This window comes from Xenopus laevis, chromosome 6L (genome assembly GCF_017654675.1).
Source record: "Xenopus laevis strain J_2021 chromosome 6L, Xenopus_laevis_v10.1, whole genome shotgun sequence".
NCBI classification, from domain to species: Eukaryota; Metazoa; Chordata; class Amphibia; order Anura; family Pipidae; genus Xenopus; species Xenopus laevis.
In genome coordinates this window covers 160,410,314-160,426,517 of record NC_054381.1, presented here as the reverse complement: position 1 = coordinate 160,426,517, position 16,204 = coordinate 160,410,314, and the positions used below count along the sequence as shown (strand labels likewise).

Genomic DNA, 16,204 nt, shown 5'->3' with positions numbered 1-16,204 from the left:
CCCCACCAATGAATCACTCATTCCCCTCTCTTGGTAGGGAATCCCATAACCTGATTGTCCTTACAGTAAAGAACCCCTTCCTATGCTGATGGTGAGATCTCCTTTCCTCCCCACCAATGAATCACTCATTCCCCCTCTCTTGGTAGGGAATCCCATAACCTGACTGTCCTTACAGTAAAGAACCCCTTCCTATGCTGATGGTGAAATCTCCTTTCCTCCCCACCAATGAATCACTCATTCCCCTTCTCTTGGTAGGGAATCCCATAACCTGACTCACATTAAGGCCCCTGTAGTAGTTTGATTAATTGTCAATTAACATATTCCTATTTTTCCCACATTTTTTGGAAGGGAAAGGTTTGATTTACTGCATTGAGGGTGGGGAAGATTTCAGGAATCCTGGAGAGACTGAGGATGTGGTCAGACATGTCTCAAGGTTCTATGAGGGATTGTTGGAAATTTTGGGTAACTTCACCCAGTGTGACCTTATACACAACAGCAGCCCATAGTAGTGTAGCAGTGTGTATACAAGCTGTCACTCACCTTTCTACTCATTATATAATCACTCACTTATAATTATATGGTCAGTGAAATTACATACCTGTAGTTTTAGCTCTACGTTAACAAAATTTTTTCTTAAATGATTAAACTAACCTAGAAAAACCACAAAAGGAGTCACAAGGTGTACGGGACCTGTCTGTCTGCATTCCATATCCAATCTGATCTAACCTGATAAACCTCACCATCACCACCATTGTTTATTTAGAGATAGTTGCTCATGGCTGAGGAGTTTTACATCTTGTGCAACTACAGGTCCCAGAGCCCACAGTGAAATCCCACTTCAGGGGGTGTTTGGAGTAGAGCTGACAGTGGCCTAACCAGATGTTACTGGAGCCCACAACAAATTAAATTTTGGGCCCCAAAACATTGGTAAGTTGACCTACTGTACCAAGATATATGACAGTTGCTCATTCATTTTTCCGATTCAGGGTCTGCTTCTCTGTAGTTACCCCCCCCCCCGGCACTAAACCAGGTACCACACTCACTTCTTTATACCTTTTGTTGTTCTTCATCCAAGTGTCACCTTTATGCCTGACGTATGTGGCATTGTGGTGCAAAAAACCAGCTCGTCCTGATGAAGTTCTACCTCTGAACTGTGGGTTCTGCTCGTTGTCTCAATCTGCTTCATTCTGATACAATGTACAAACATATAGGGATAAGGAACCTCTTGTGCATAAAAAGCACCATCTCAGTGGTGTCCATAGACATACAGCCTATGGGGTCCGTTTACTAAAGTGCGTTAAAAATATTCGCACAATTTATAGACAGAATTTTCGCCAAATATGTTATCGCCAGTTTACTAACCTGCGGTAAATATAAATTTGCGAATTTTCTTGCGCAAGAATAATTGTTCGCCAGTTATCGCATTCGCTGAAAATAACGCTACGTACATATTAACGCCTGGTTTACTAAACAGCGAAATGTGCTATAGACAAAATTAACGCCAGAATATTCGCAAACTTTTACTGCCACCTATGTAGTGGCGTAAAAGTATTTTTTTCGCCAGAAAATTCTCAAGGGGCAGCAAATATCCCATAATAATGGGTTTTTTTACCTATAATTCAGGAGACAGATCTGTAGCTATTGCTGACAGGATGTTTTGGCTTCTGCTTCTATCTGTTGCAACAGCAGCAGTTTCAGCTCAGAGGCGTATTATTGGCAGCGGGCATCAAAGTCCAAGGATTCGTCAGCCTCTACGCTTTTTTGGTTTCATTGTGATTGGCTACATTAAACTGTGCATTTCTATGAAGCAAAGAGATTGACTGGTATGATTTCTTGTTCATATGATTCTATTGGCAGAAGGGTTTATATGATGCAGACATGTTTGATTGGTGTTACTCTGGTAATGTTGTTGGATGGTATAATCATCAGTCAATAAAGTTTATAAGTTTTGAAGATGCATTTCTGGCCATAAATGTCACAGTAAAAATTTGCCATAATAACCGCCATAAAACAAGACTATTTTATAGCATAAATATTCGCAAAAACTTAATTTTCCGCCAGAAAATTCGCAACTCGCTAAAATTACCGCTAACGTAAGCTGGTTCCTTAACGTAGTTACCGCAAGTGATCGCAATGACTTCTGAGCGCATCGCTGTTTAGTAAACTTAGTCGCTGCGAATATTCTGGCGTAAAAATATTCTCAGCGATAACATGCGGAAACTTAAAGTCAGATTTACCGCACTTTAGTAAACGGACCCATATCCAGTGACAATTATTGTAACAATTAGACTAAGCCAACACAACTGAGAATCAGTGAAACTAAAGGCTGGATTCTTGGACTAAGGAAATGGAACGGCGATGGGGGAAAAATAAAATCAGATCACTATTGTATATGAATACAGAGCTGCAGAACCCAGGCATGGCTGTTTTTTTGCACATTGCATCCTGCCCCATCTTCACTAAAAAACTTAAAAAAGTCTGCTGTGGGGAGCCTGGGAAAGGTAAAAAACCATTGCGCGTGGTGCTTCTCTTCTTATTAACACCAATGACTTCATGCAGAACAAAATGACAGAATTTAACAGTAAAAATTTGTGTTGCGCAAAGTCAATCGGAATTTTCTCATCCGACCGGCAGTTATCTCAACATGACATTACTGGTCGGGCTGGTTCTCCGCATAGAGAAAACAATGGAACAGTGAAACATTGCGCTTAGTAACTGATTTGAGAAGAGTTTGTATTCCATCAGTCAACTGTAACCATTCTGTACTCATGGAATTAAAGGGGAACTCACACACATTTTTGCATAAGAAAATATTCAGCTTAGAGGCTTCCCATATATTCATGTTCATCAAATATTTTCTATGACTCTAAAGTTATTTGTATTGCAAATGAAAGAAGTTGTTGTTTATCCCATCTGCACTGCTGGTTCTGACTGTTTAAGGAACATTTCTTGACCTGTTACTGGCAGCTTCATCCACCTGCCCGAGTCTGTATTTACATTGAACATTATTACCTGCTGACAGTCAGATCCCTCTGGCACTAGGAAAGGCATTGACCTTGGCAGCGAGTGTCCCAGCCTGAGTGGGCAGAGGTATGAGCCAGTGTGTAGGGAAGGTGCATGGTGACTACTCCATGGGACAGCGAGTCTGTGCAGGACAATTGTTGACCTTTTATTTCTTGAGTGCCACTCATTGCTATGGGATGCAAAAGGGGTTCTGATAGATCCAGATGAATTCACTTGGGATTTTAATGGAAGGGACAAGCATGGAGAAGGGACAGTGGAAGAGAAAGAGTGGTGAATGGAGAACAGAAGCTGAAGATGATGGACCTTGGAAGAACTGGATAAGTGCTGAGTAGAACAGTAATGATGAGGAGGGTAGACGGGTGAATAAGTGTGAGTAGTAAGAAGAAAAGTGTTAAAAGAATAGGGGTAGATTATGGAAGGGCAAGGAGAGTGGAGGGTAGAGAGGGTAATATAATTAGAAGGAAGGCTGGAAGGTGAGGAAATTAAGGGGACTGGAATACAATGAAAAAGTTGGAGAACTGTAGAGTATAAAAGAAATGAGAGATAGAAGGGCAAGCAGCTGAAAAATGAGAAGGTAGGGGCAGGGCTAAAGGGTAAGTAGAGAAGTAGAGGGAGGAGAGATGTCAGAGTAGAAAATAAAAGAGAGAGAGAGAGGAGAGAAAGTAGAGATTGCAGGTCAGAAGAAGCAAGAACAAGGGAGAAGAATTGGCACCCTAGTTGGCACGGCTATCATTAGGCATTATTAACTGTCATCTGAACAAGTGAAAATATCCATCACAGGTGAGTTATCCAGATGCCCCTTAAAGGTAAAATGGTTCTCTAAACAAAATACTGTATTGAGTAATCGACTATAACAAACAAGGGAAAGTTGTGCTCACCACTCATTTTTAAAACCATTAGGCGGGGGTGCAATGAGGCTGTGACCACAAAATACATATAGACAAATACAAGAGTCCTCTGCACTCAACCCATTATCAATATATTTAAGACAGCGACATTTTGTGCTACTGCTACTAAAAAATGCCTTACCCTTTAAACAAAACAGGGATTGTTTGTCCATATATTGCAATATATTTAAGCTGAACAACTACGTCACAGTCATCCCATATCTGGCCAGTCCTACACTCAATTTTATCTGATTCATTAAGAATTCTATTGCTTCATTATACATTTTACAAAGGGACTAAGTTTTACCTGCAACTTACTTGGTGCTTTCAAAGTAAAACTCCCAAACTTGGCTGCCCTTTTATTGGCCAACAGTGGGATCACCTGACTATAGCTGGGAAGGGTGGGAGCTACAACATGGAGCTGGTCACTGCTCCTGTATAACTATAACAAACAAGGGAAAGTTGTGCTCACCACTATTTTTTACTTTGAAAGCAGCAAGTAAGTTGCAGTTAAAACTGTGTAAAATGTATAATGAAGCAATAGAATTCTTAATGAATCAGATGCAAGTTAACTGTAGGACTGGCCAGATATGGGATGACTTTGATGTAGTTGTTCAGCTTAAATATATTGAAATATATGGACACAAAATGTCTCAATGTCCTAAATATATTGATAATGGGTTGAGTGCAGAGGACTCTTGTATTTGTCTAAAATACCGTATTGGTTGGGGGGGGGCAGCATAAATGCCACTTACAGACAGATTTATTGGGAATACCTCTTGGCCCCTTCTACATCCTCCTGGAAGTCCATCTTGGAGGTCACTTAAGCTCAGAATCGGAACGGGAGAAAACCCTGTATGCCCTGCTGGCCTAGTCCAGCCCCCTGCATGCCGCCACTAATTCCAACCGAATCAGTGGTGCATAGTGACATAGTTAAATCGGGTTGAAAAAAGTCCATCAAGTTCAACCCCTCCAAATGAAAACCCAGCCCCATACACACACCCCTCCCTACTTTTAATTAAATTCTATATACCCATATCTATACTAACTATAGAGTTTAGTATCACAATAGCCTTTGTATTATGTCTGTCCAAGAAATCATCCAAGTCCCTCTTATAGTCATTAACTGAATCATCACCCGGCAGTGCATTCCCCAACCTCACTGTCCTCACTGTGATGAACCCCCTACTCTGTTCCTTTAAATGAAAGTTCTTTTCCTCTAGTCTGAAGGGGAGGCCTCTGGTACGTGATTCTCTTTATGGGTAAAAAGGTCCCCTGCTATTTGTCTATAATGTCCTCTAATGTACTTGTAAAGTCTAATCATGTCCCCTCACAAGCGCCTTTTTTCCAGAGAAAACAACCCCAACCTTGTCAGTCTCCCCTCATAATTTAACTCTTCCCTCCCTCTAACCAGTTTAGTTGCACTTAGTCTCTGCACTCTCTCCAGCTCATTTATATCCCTCTTAAGGACTGGAGTCCAAAACTGCCCCCATACTCCAGATGAGGCCTCACCAGGGACCTATAAAGAGACACAATTATGTTTCATCCCTTGAGTTAATGCCCTTTTTTATACAAGAACTTTATTTGCTTTAGTAGCCACAGAATGACACTGCCCAGAATTAGACAACGTGTTATCTACAAAGACCCCAAGATCCTTCTCATTTAAGGAAACTCCCAACACACTGCCATTTAGTGTATAACTTGCATTTATATTATTTTTGCCAAAGTGCATAACCTGCATTTATCAACATTGAACCTCATTTTCCAGTTTGCTGCCCAGTTTTCCAGTTTAGACAAATCACTGTGCAAAGTGTCAGCATCCTGCATGGAACCTATAGTTCTGCACAATTTAGTCTCATCTGCACAAATAGAAACAGTACTTTCAATGGCCACCTCCAGGTCATTAATAAACAAGTTGAAAAGCAAGGGACCTAGTACAGAGCCCTGCGGTACTCCACTAACAACACTGGTCCAATTAGAAAATGTTCCATTTACCACCACTCTTTGTAGTCTATCTTTTAGCCAGTTCTCTATCCAGGTACAAATACTATGTTCCAGGCCAACATTCCTTCATTTAACCAGTACCCTTTTGTGTGACACTGTATCAAATGCTTTAGCAAAGTCTAAGTAAATCACATCCACTGCCATCCCAGAATTAATCTTAACATGTTCTAGTCTCTTTTGAATTTCTTCATGTGTGAACCATGCATCATTAGTTGTATTACTAGAATCGGGACTATTAAGAAGGAAACATTCATTAACTGGTTCCACATTTTAAAAATATGAGTTCAGAATCTGCTCTTTTATTTTGTTTTCATAAACCAGCTGACCCCCCTCTGAAACTAAAGGTCCCACCCCTTCCTGCTTCATTTTTTTTCCAATTAACATATTTAAAAAATAATTTTGGATTTTTTTTTACTGCTTTTAGCTTGCCTTATAGCTTCTTTGCATGATTTATTGGCCTCCTTGTACCTTATAAATGTTTCGGCTGTACCAGCTAACTTGAAAGCCTTAAAAGCAGGTCTTTTCTTACCCTCCTCAACACCAACGCTTCTATTGAACCAAAAAGGTTTTGCTTTGCAACGACGTTCCTTGCTTACAAGGGGAATATACTGACAAGTAGATTTATTAAGCCCACTTAATATGTTGCCCTTATACTGTCAAAGTTTCCAAAAAAAAATTTTAGTGTTTTAGTCCTTTTATTGTCCTTTTATTCCATATGCAAACAAACAAGCTGTATCCTCAGCAGGTAAAATAAGTCAACTTAAACAGTCTTCAGGATAAAACAACATTCACTTTCATGCACAGCAGAATTGAAAGAAAACAATTCATATTCGTGTAACACCTATTTGGGCCACTCGGGGTTAATTCACCAGCTAGAACACTAGAGCATGGGTTACACACGACTTACACCCAGGGCAGGGCCTTGGCTAAGTGGAAGTGTTCCCTCTATGGTGTAGTGCAACTACATCCCCCCCAGGCTACTGTGCACACAAAAACAACTTGGGCGCCAGGAGGTTCTTAACAATCAGGAACGGTTTATTATGCCAAAAAGGGCAAGTGAGCACAGGTTTCAGTAGTCACGCAGGAGTTGAGGAAAGCAGCATATTGAGAGGTCACACAGAACAAGACAGGCTCACACAGAGATACACAGGCAAATGCAGTACAACCTTTCCCTCCTGGAAGTTGTCAGGAAGCAGCTTGTACCCTACAGTCCCTCTTCACTGAGGTCCCTGACTGGAGGCAACACACAGAGCCTCTGGGAAGCTCCTCCCTTACTGCAAATCCTTGTTGGAGCTTCAGCTGCTCTTTCTCTCTCACCTCTCTGCCTTTCTCTCCTAGAGAGACTATGACAAGTCTGCCCTAGTGTAACTATTCCTCATTCACGGGGTTACCTGCTCCCGACTTGGTCACATGACTTCTTCTGGCCTATTGCACTCAGTCCCCCTGAGCTCATCCAGCTGGAATCACATCCAGAGGCAAAAGAGGAAGAGGCCACTCCCTGCTCACACTATATAGGAGTGAGTCAGAGCAGTGTCATCACATCTCTCAGCCTATCACTGTAAAGGTTATTCTGTAACAGGGATTCTACCCAATAACCCAAGGAAATGGTGAAAAGATTAACTCTATAGGGCCTGTATCCCTATAGGGCCCTACATTCCCATTCAGGGATCAGGCTCACCGAGCCTTACGAAGCTTTTCATTCCCAGTCAGGAGAGCAGTTGCCAAACACGCTTTTCTCTTGCAGACCTCACGTGTGTCTACCAACCCCCCTCCTGAACTCTCAGGGCTCTCTTAACTCCTTAACTCCTGCAGTAATTATCCCTGCTGTGCACCCTCCAGGTATCTGAATAAAGGGGAAATATACCTGCTGTCCAGGATCCACCCCTGGAGTCCTGTACAACCCATAGCAACAACTTGACCCAGCTGTGAAGCCGCTTGTATCTGCAAGAGTAGCTGGGCTTCATACTCGACACTTATACCAGGAGGTTTATAACATACACTAATGATAATTCTTTTTGTTACCTTTTGCCCAGTCAATATCTCTACCCACAGGGATTCTACACCCTCACCAGTGGCAGCTATTGTTATTTCTTTAGCGCATGGCTTTAATTCAGGCTTTACATACAAACACACTCCTCCACCCGCTATTTAATCCCTCTGTCCCTCCTAAAAAGGGTGAAACCAATTAAATTCTCAATCCAGTCACATGTTTCATCCCACCAGGTCTCAGTGATACCAATTATATCATAATGTTTAGAGCAATTAATTCCAGGTCTCCCATTTTACCTGACAAACTCTGTCCATTTGCAGCATACAGCGGAGGTTACTACTTTTATTTAGTGGAGAATTATATGTTAAGTTAGTATTATTCTGTTTTCCTTGTAACATAGGGACTTTCTTAGCTGGTAAACTGTATGCCCCCCTCACTCCTCCCCCATGACCCCTTACTAATCCCACTGCCCCGTCTACACTAGCTTCCCCATAATTCTTTATCTCACCCACCCCCCCCTTGCCTAGTTTAAACACTCCTCCAACCTCTTAGCCATTCTTTCCCCCAGCACCGCGGACCCCCTTCCATTGAGGTGCAAACCATCACGACTGTATAGGTTGTACCCCAACGAATAATCAGCCCAGTGCTCTAGGAACCCCAACCCTTCCTTCCTGCACCAAGACTTGAGCCACGCATTTAGCTCCCTAAACTCCCGCTGTTTTCCTAAACTTGCACGTGGCATGGGCAAAATTTCAGAAAAGATGACATTGGAAGACCTTTCCTTGATCTTAGAGCCTAGATCCCTGAAATCATTCTTAAGGTCTTCCATCTACCATTTATTTTGTCATTAGTACCGATATGCACTAAGACCTTGGGTCGTGCCCAGCCCCACCCAATAATTTGTCTATTTGATCAACCACATGCCGAACCCTGGCACCAGGTAGACAGCAAACTGTTCGGTTGTAGCGATCCGGACGACAGATTACCCTACATCTACTTTTCTAATAATTGAGTCCCCTACAACCACAATCTGCTTAGGCCTGACTCTACTCTCCTCCCCACCACTACTAGAGAAACTGGTCTCCCGGCTGTTAGAGAGATCAGCCCCATCTAGAATTGTCAATCCAGAGTTCATACTCCCATCATCTTCACACAATCTGGCAAATTTGTTTCAATGTATAATCTCTGGATCAGCCTCCATTTTCCTTTTGCCCACCTTAGATTTTCTAACTGTCACCCAGCTAGCTGCCTCAACATTCTGCTGCTGTTCTGTTCCCCCCAAACTATCTGACCCCACTAGGTCCTGCTCAGTGAGCAAAAGACTCCTTTCAAGATTATCAATCGACCGCAGTGTTGCAATTTGTTGCTCTAGTGCTCTAACTTGAGCCTCCAAAGTGGCAATTTGCTCACCACAGAGGTAAGTATTTTGGATCTCTTGTTCCAAATCTACATACATATGGCAGACTGTGCACTGAGTCAGACCTTCAATCTTGCTAGCGCTCATTATCCCAGTTACAGATCAAAACAGGAATAAAAAAAAAAAAATCAGGGTTTAGAACAAACTTTTGACCTAGTTTGAACCTCCTTTAGTTTGAAACTCCGGTGTTTGTAACTCCACTTACAGATCCCCCACTTACAGAGCAAACACTTTAGAGAAGCTAAACACTAGAGCAAGCTCCACTGGAGTCTCAGGGCTTCTATTTATACAGTCTGTTCAGGTGCAACTAATCAAACCCCACCCTAAGTGCAAAGTAAAGCAAAGCATGCCGCAAGAAGAAAAAGTTATGCACGGGGGGGGGGAGTCTCTCCTAAGGTTCATATAAGATAGAGGAGGAATGTCATGTCTACCCTTTGAATGTTGAAAAACCAGTTATACATTTTGAACCATTTCCCCCCTCTCAGCTCTCTGTTTCAGAGAGTGTGGTGTCAGAGTCAGTTATATTAAAAGACAGTTAGCTGTAATACATTAAAGCACATTTACAAGCATAGTGCAGTGTGCAAAGAGCACAGATGCAATTCCTTTTCTTTTTCCCACAATGCAGTATTTTATCCCCACAGCTTTTTTTATCATCGGGAAGCCATGCTCAGTTACGCCGTCCCCCGTATTTGCACACGAGCTGCCAAATCGCTCCCAGTCACCTTGTGCATTGCACAAGCATACAGAAGATTATTTGATTATTTCAGTAAAGGCGCAGAATTGATATAATTTGTAATATTTAGAAAGTTTTTTTATTTTCATATGAGGTGGTACAGTCTGTATGTGTATGTGGGGGGTGTTCATAGGAGATGGGCCATGAGTTAGAGTCCTAGACCCAACCCGAACCCTCAATCTGCAGCCCGTGACAAGTGTGCAAGACTTGTTAATGGGCCACTTATGATCACTTTCAATTTTCACCTCTAGATGGTGCTCAAGTGTTCATTGTCCTGAAACCTACTGAAGAAATACAAATTTATTTTATATTTTTTATATAGCATTCACATCTGTCCCTGCCCCAGTGAAGCTTGCAATCTAATTCACAAACAGTAGGGCTAATTAATCATGAGCCAATTAACACGCCTGTATGTATGCAGATAGTTCCCAAGCTGGAATTGAACTCAGGTCCCCAGAGTTGCAAGACAGCTATACATATTTTTGTAATGATATGCAAAACACTGTAAATGAAGTCTTGAACTGTTATTATTCATTACAAAATGAATAACTGCACATTATTAACATCCCCGGTTCCACCCTCAGCCACTAAAGCCCCTCCTACGTGACTACTTACTGTAATCAGCTAGAAGAGCTTTATGTGTATATAGACATATGGGCAGAGGTCTTTAAGGCCACTCAGTATGGAATTAGAGGCATGTTTATTATTAGTATTAGATGCCCCCTATTTGGCGCCATCAGTAACCTCCCTATTCTCCACCTTTGTCCTGGAACATAAGTAGAATTTATCAAGGTGACAGCTTTAGCCTCATAGAATAATCTAGGCTGTATCCTACTCTAATGTCCCTGAAGGTCATGGAAAGAACCATCTTGTCCCTCAGTGTTTGGCAACAAGGAGGAACCGTTTGTCATCTCAAGGTCTTTAGAAGATTAAGGTCCCAACCACAAGCCACTGGTACAATGCCATTGCACTTTCCTTCTCTCTATTATACTTTATACCACATCAAATAAACCACACCCAACTGCAGATGAGCTGGGAAAGTGATACTTTCATAATGATTTCTTTTCTCTTAGGGGTGATAGAAATGAAATGGAGCATGGCAGAATTTCACTCTAGAGGACCTTTAACTTCACTTTTTGATAAATATACCCGTATGTGTTGCTCCCAGCAATCCTGCAGCTTCTTCCAGTTACTGGGGCTGATTTATACAGTTATATACTTAGTACTTACTGTATCTTCTGACAGTTCAGCTCTGCCAAACACACTCTCCAAGTTAATCCAAAAGTAAAGATCCCACTAGGGCAGAAACCAGTTCACGGAAACATCTTGCTGCTCACATTATCACCACTGGGTTTCCAGTCTGTTGCATGAATTTTGGTTATTGATCTGTATGGTTGGCCAAAATGGAAAACTGAGTTGACCCATTAACCCTATTAGCACAGGTATGGGCTCAATAGTCATCCAAGACCTGCATAATCCTGTATCTCTGCATGGGTCACTCAACTGACCTAAGGCAATTTGGCCATTCATGAGTATAATAGGCAACAAAGTGACCTTAGTGTTGATCAGATGTCCTAAATGTCATCTCCTTTATGGGCAACTTCACTGTGACCCATGTATCCTCCATCTCTCTATATGTAATGACTTTAAATAGGGACTTTATCCACTTTGCCTTTCCATATCAGATGTATGGACCCCGGGAACCTTATGTATCTTCACATTTAGATCTACTCATACCAGCTGGGACATGATGCACTCAATGAGAAAGTCCCACAAATTCAATTGAAAATGTGTTATCCAGTGACCCTATTTTCAAAGAAAATGGTGGAATATTTCAAATTTCACCTCTAGATTTCCTTTGCCTGCAGAAGTTTAAACAAAAGCATTTCTGAGACACAGGAGAAGGATCGCCCTGCCAACTTCTTACTGTTCTCAAATATACATCATCTCCCTATAGCAGGTTCTGGTGCCTCCACTTACTCCTTTATGTGCCTTAGTCTGTGTGTTGCACAAGTCTAGAAGTATCACAAATGAAAAAAGGTGCAAAAAGCCAATTTGTGGCACTACCACAGAAAATAATACTAAAGATAATCAATGGGTACAATGAAGAAATGAAAAAATACTCACAGTTCACCCCAGTCTGTGGGTGCATGTATTCAATACCAGAACAAAAAATATGAGTTTTTTTCAAAAGCAACAAACCAAAAAAAAAAAAAAAAAAAGTTCACATCCATTTATTAGGACAATACAGGTGAAGACCTTGGGGTAAATTTATCAAAGAGTGAAGTTCCGCCACTAGAGTGAAATTCCGCAGCTCATAATTCATTTCTATGGGATTTTGAAAGGCGTATTTATCAATGGGTGAAAGTGAAAGTTCACCCTTTGATAAATACTCCTTTAAAAATCCCATAGAAATGAATGGGAAGTGGCGGAATTTCACTATTAACTTCTCTTTGATAAATATACCCCCTTGAGTCAATACAGCTCATTGGGCAATACAGCTCATAAGCTTGGCATGTTTTGGATATTTTAGGTAGGGATGGATATATATATTCAGCATTAGTGTCCCTTGGCGCTCTACTAGAGATGTTTTTGTATCATAGTTCAGTAAAACTACGAGTCTCCATAAAACAGTAACATAAAGATTATCTTATAGGTGTGGGTACAAATAAATGAGCTGTATTGACTTAAACCAAACATTCCCATGGACAAGTAGCAAAAACAAGACAAATGGCTGAAATGACGTACATATGGACACGAATGAGAATGAAGAACAAGCTTATCTAAATAAGGGAGGTTTGGCCTCAAGGGAGGTGTTATAGTCAGTATTTAGTCTCCATTTGTACTCAGGCAGCAGTGCAGAACTGATACACAACTGATACACAACTGATACACAACTGATACACAACTGATACACAACTGATACAGAGAGGAAGGTGAGAGCCGGTGCCTTTGGTGGTGGTGGTGGTTATAATCATGTTGAGGAACTTAATTCAACTTCATAAATTAAAGGGGGAAATGACTCTATTATTGTAGGTGGCAAAATCTCATATCTTTGCCTCTGTACATTATTTAGATTATGTTACAGCTTCATTTCTATTATTGGCTTCTCCATCCTGGCTATTGCCCCTCACCTTAGCAACCAGAGAAGAGGACTGAATACCAGGCATTATGTCTTTATTTATTTATGTTTTTGATTTTGACACATTTTTCTCAATTGAATTACTGAACTGATCTATTTTACATGTAACCACTAAGGGGGTTATTTATAAAGGTCTGAATTTATCTCAGTGTTTCTAATATCAAACTTCGTGCAACCTTATTTATGAAGAAAAAAGCCTGAAAAAATAGGGTCGAGCAAACTTTGGAGCTTTCCCTGAAAAAACTACAATTTCTGCGTTTTTTGTGCAAAAACCCCCGAAATCATCGTATATCAGTACGGACATCAGCGCAGATACTGGAACCTTCCCCATTGACTTTTACAGGACCTTGAGAGCTTTTAGATGCCGGGATTTTTTAATAAATCTCGAAAAATTCTTAGTTTTTTTTTGCTCTGAAAACCAAATTATTCGAGGTTTGGATATTCAGAGCTTGATAAATAACCCCCTAAATGTATTTTTTTAAATTTACTTGCTGAACTTATTTTTTAAATCTAACTTACTGTAGTGGTTGAACTGATATTTTTGTATTTTCTTTTTCTACATTTTTTTTTAAAGTTTCTGATTTTTAATAGCTGCTTAATCTTTATTTATGTAATCGCTGAACTGATTTTTGGAATCTAACTGCAGAATGTATCTTTTCATTTCATTTTCATCTCCATATATCAAATGCAATACAATTTTACTCCTTGCTACCTGTCCCCAGAATAATTGTATCGGTTATGTGCTGAGTGTTTGGAAATTTTTTTATAGAAATGTGTAAGGATGAGAAAATTAATATAACTGATACTTACTAGGGATGGGTGAATCTGTCCCATTTAGCTTTGCTGAAAAATGAGCAGAATGGCAAAACTGAGAAAAATTTGCAAAACGCTTTGAAGTCAATGGGCGTCAAAATGATTTTGGCGCGCGACAATTTTGACACGTTTTATACGCATGACTCTTTTGTCTGAATACATTAAAGTCAATGGGCATCCGAATAATTTTGACGTTCGACAATTTTTGACGCAGTTTCTTGAAAACATTCGCAGGTAACAAAATGTGGAAATTTGTCTAGAATTTATGTCTCCCGAATAAATTTGCCCATTGCTAATATTAATATTTACTGTACTGAGTTCCTGGCCATCATCATTAGTCAAGTACAGTACTGTATGTTGAGTTGTTGCTGGACCAACCGGAAACCTTAAACTTGTTGGTGACTGTGATTTTTTTTTCTAGTATCCCAGTTGTCTAATATTGGGAATGAGTGCTACTGAAAATATGAGAGAATTAAGTAGAGTGTAGGATATGGTGGAGTCTTACCAAACCATTGCTTTATAGGGTTGCTGAAATGGAGATGGTCCTTGTGCCACCATATGTGATTGTGTTTTGACTCTTTGTCAGGATGAAGCAACTTGTGCTCCTGTTGGCTTGTGCTACAGTCGGGTGGGCTCAGTCATGTGACCCTCAGCCAGGAGGTAAGAGAATCCAGCACCTCAAGTGAAACTGCTAAAATGCTGAAAACTTGCAGTCAATTCAGTTGCCATGGTTGACTCTCTCTGTTGGTTTGTTTTAGCGATTAATTTGGCAAGATCAGAAGGTGTCAGCGTCAGCCAAAGCTCCGTTTACCCACTTGTTCCTGTACCCAATGCTCAAACAGCCGTTGATGGGAATAAAGAGACAAATTATTATGTGCATCCCTGTGCCCACACCAACAGGGATTTGGCTCCGTGGTGGCAGTTGGACCTGAAAAAAAGCACCAAGATTTGGTCGATGGTCATAGTGAATAGGGGGGACTGTTGCAGCGAGCGACTGAAAGGAGCAGAAATCCGTGTTGGGGATTCAGCAGACAATAAAAACCCAGTGTGAGTCCCAAGGCTTCCTTTCCCTTGATCTCTTATCTTCCTTATTCCTTAGGAACACTGTGACGAATATTCAGAGCCAGTGTAGGTCTTCTCCTTTTATACAGGCAGGTCAGGACAAGGTTTCATCTGTAAACTTATAAGAGCACTCACTTTCATTAAATCCCTAACATAATTCTCAATGATGCCATGTGACTTTTCTCTACTTCACTAGTATAGGCTCCTCTTCATGGCCTCAAAGTGGACATATACAACTGGAATGTATGGGTTTGTGTACGTTATATTTTAGCTATGATTTGTGAACTGTTAGGTCATCTATTCTATGTCTTCTATCTGGTCCTTTGGGTCACTGAACTAAGCAACCAGCAATTAGATTAATCCTGATGTTAGATTTGTGTCTTTCTGTTGAGGTTTGCACTGCCTGGAGGAACCCTAAATTCTTAAACACTTCCTTTTGATAGCTTTAGAACAAAAGTTTGATCTGAGGTGGATAGGGAATGGAGACTCAGATGGGTCAGTAACCAAAGAAAAATAGAACCCAGTAGGGGAAGAAGATCTGGGATGGACACAGGACTCCCCTTGTTCTCTTTTGGTGACCACATTGTTCTCTGTATCTTTCAGCTGTGCCACCGTTAGTGATGTCTCCCAAATCACCATGACTTTCTGCTGCAAGGGAATGATGGGACGTTATGTGAGTGTTGTTATTCCCGGGCGCTCAGAATTTCTACACATCTGTGAAGTGGAGGTTTATGGTGAAGATACAAAAACTGAAGAAAAACATGTCTGCTGGTAACCTCTTGGCAACTGGCACTTTAACCACGTCTAAAAGTCTTACTGGGCTTTCATCTCCGCTCATTAAAATATCTCTGATAGCATTTTATATGCACTTGTTTCTTGTTTCTTTTATTATAAAGTGACCCCAATGGGAGAATTCCGGCTGCTGTGCCATGTTTATTTCCTGCAGACTAGACTAGAAATGATGCACCTCTTGCTGCTTACAATAAACATTTCATGCATTTGAATAGACAAAGATTCCATTGTTCCAATAGATATACCAATAGTGAGTGTTGTAAGTAAAGAGGAACCACCAGGAACTGAGATCTCAGGAGGAATGGGTATTTATGAGTATTAATGGTATAAAAGAACAATC

At 40.8% G+C, this 16,204-nt stretch overlaps 1 protein-coding gene across 4 annotated transcripts in view; it reads left to right on the top strand.

The window, feature by feature from the left end:
- Positions 1 to 15,934, top strand: part of XB5953580.L (uncharacterized XB5953580 L homeolog) — a 40,812-nt gene extending 24,878 nt beyond the window's left edge. For 2 of the 4 annotated variants that reach the window (XM_041565196.1, XM_041565198.1), the window contains exons 2-4: positions 14,597 to 14,670; positions 14,769 to 15,057; positions 15,676 to 15,934. In XM_041565196.1, the coding sequence (XP_041421130.1) occupies positions 14,597 to 14,670; positions 14,769 to 15,057; positions 15,676 to 15,847 (535 nt within the window). In that variant the 3' untranslated portion in view covers positions 15,848 to 15,934. 4 annotated transcript variants of the gene reach the window in all.
- Positions 15,935 to 16,204: the final 270 nt, after the last annotated feature.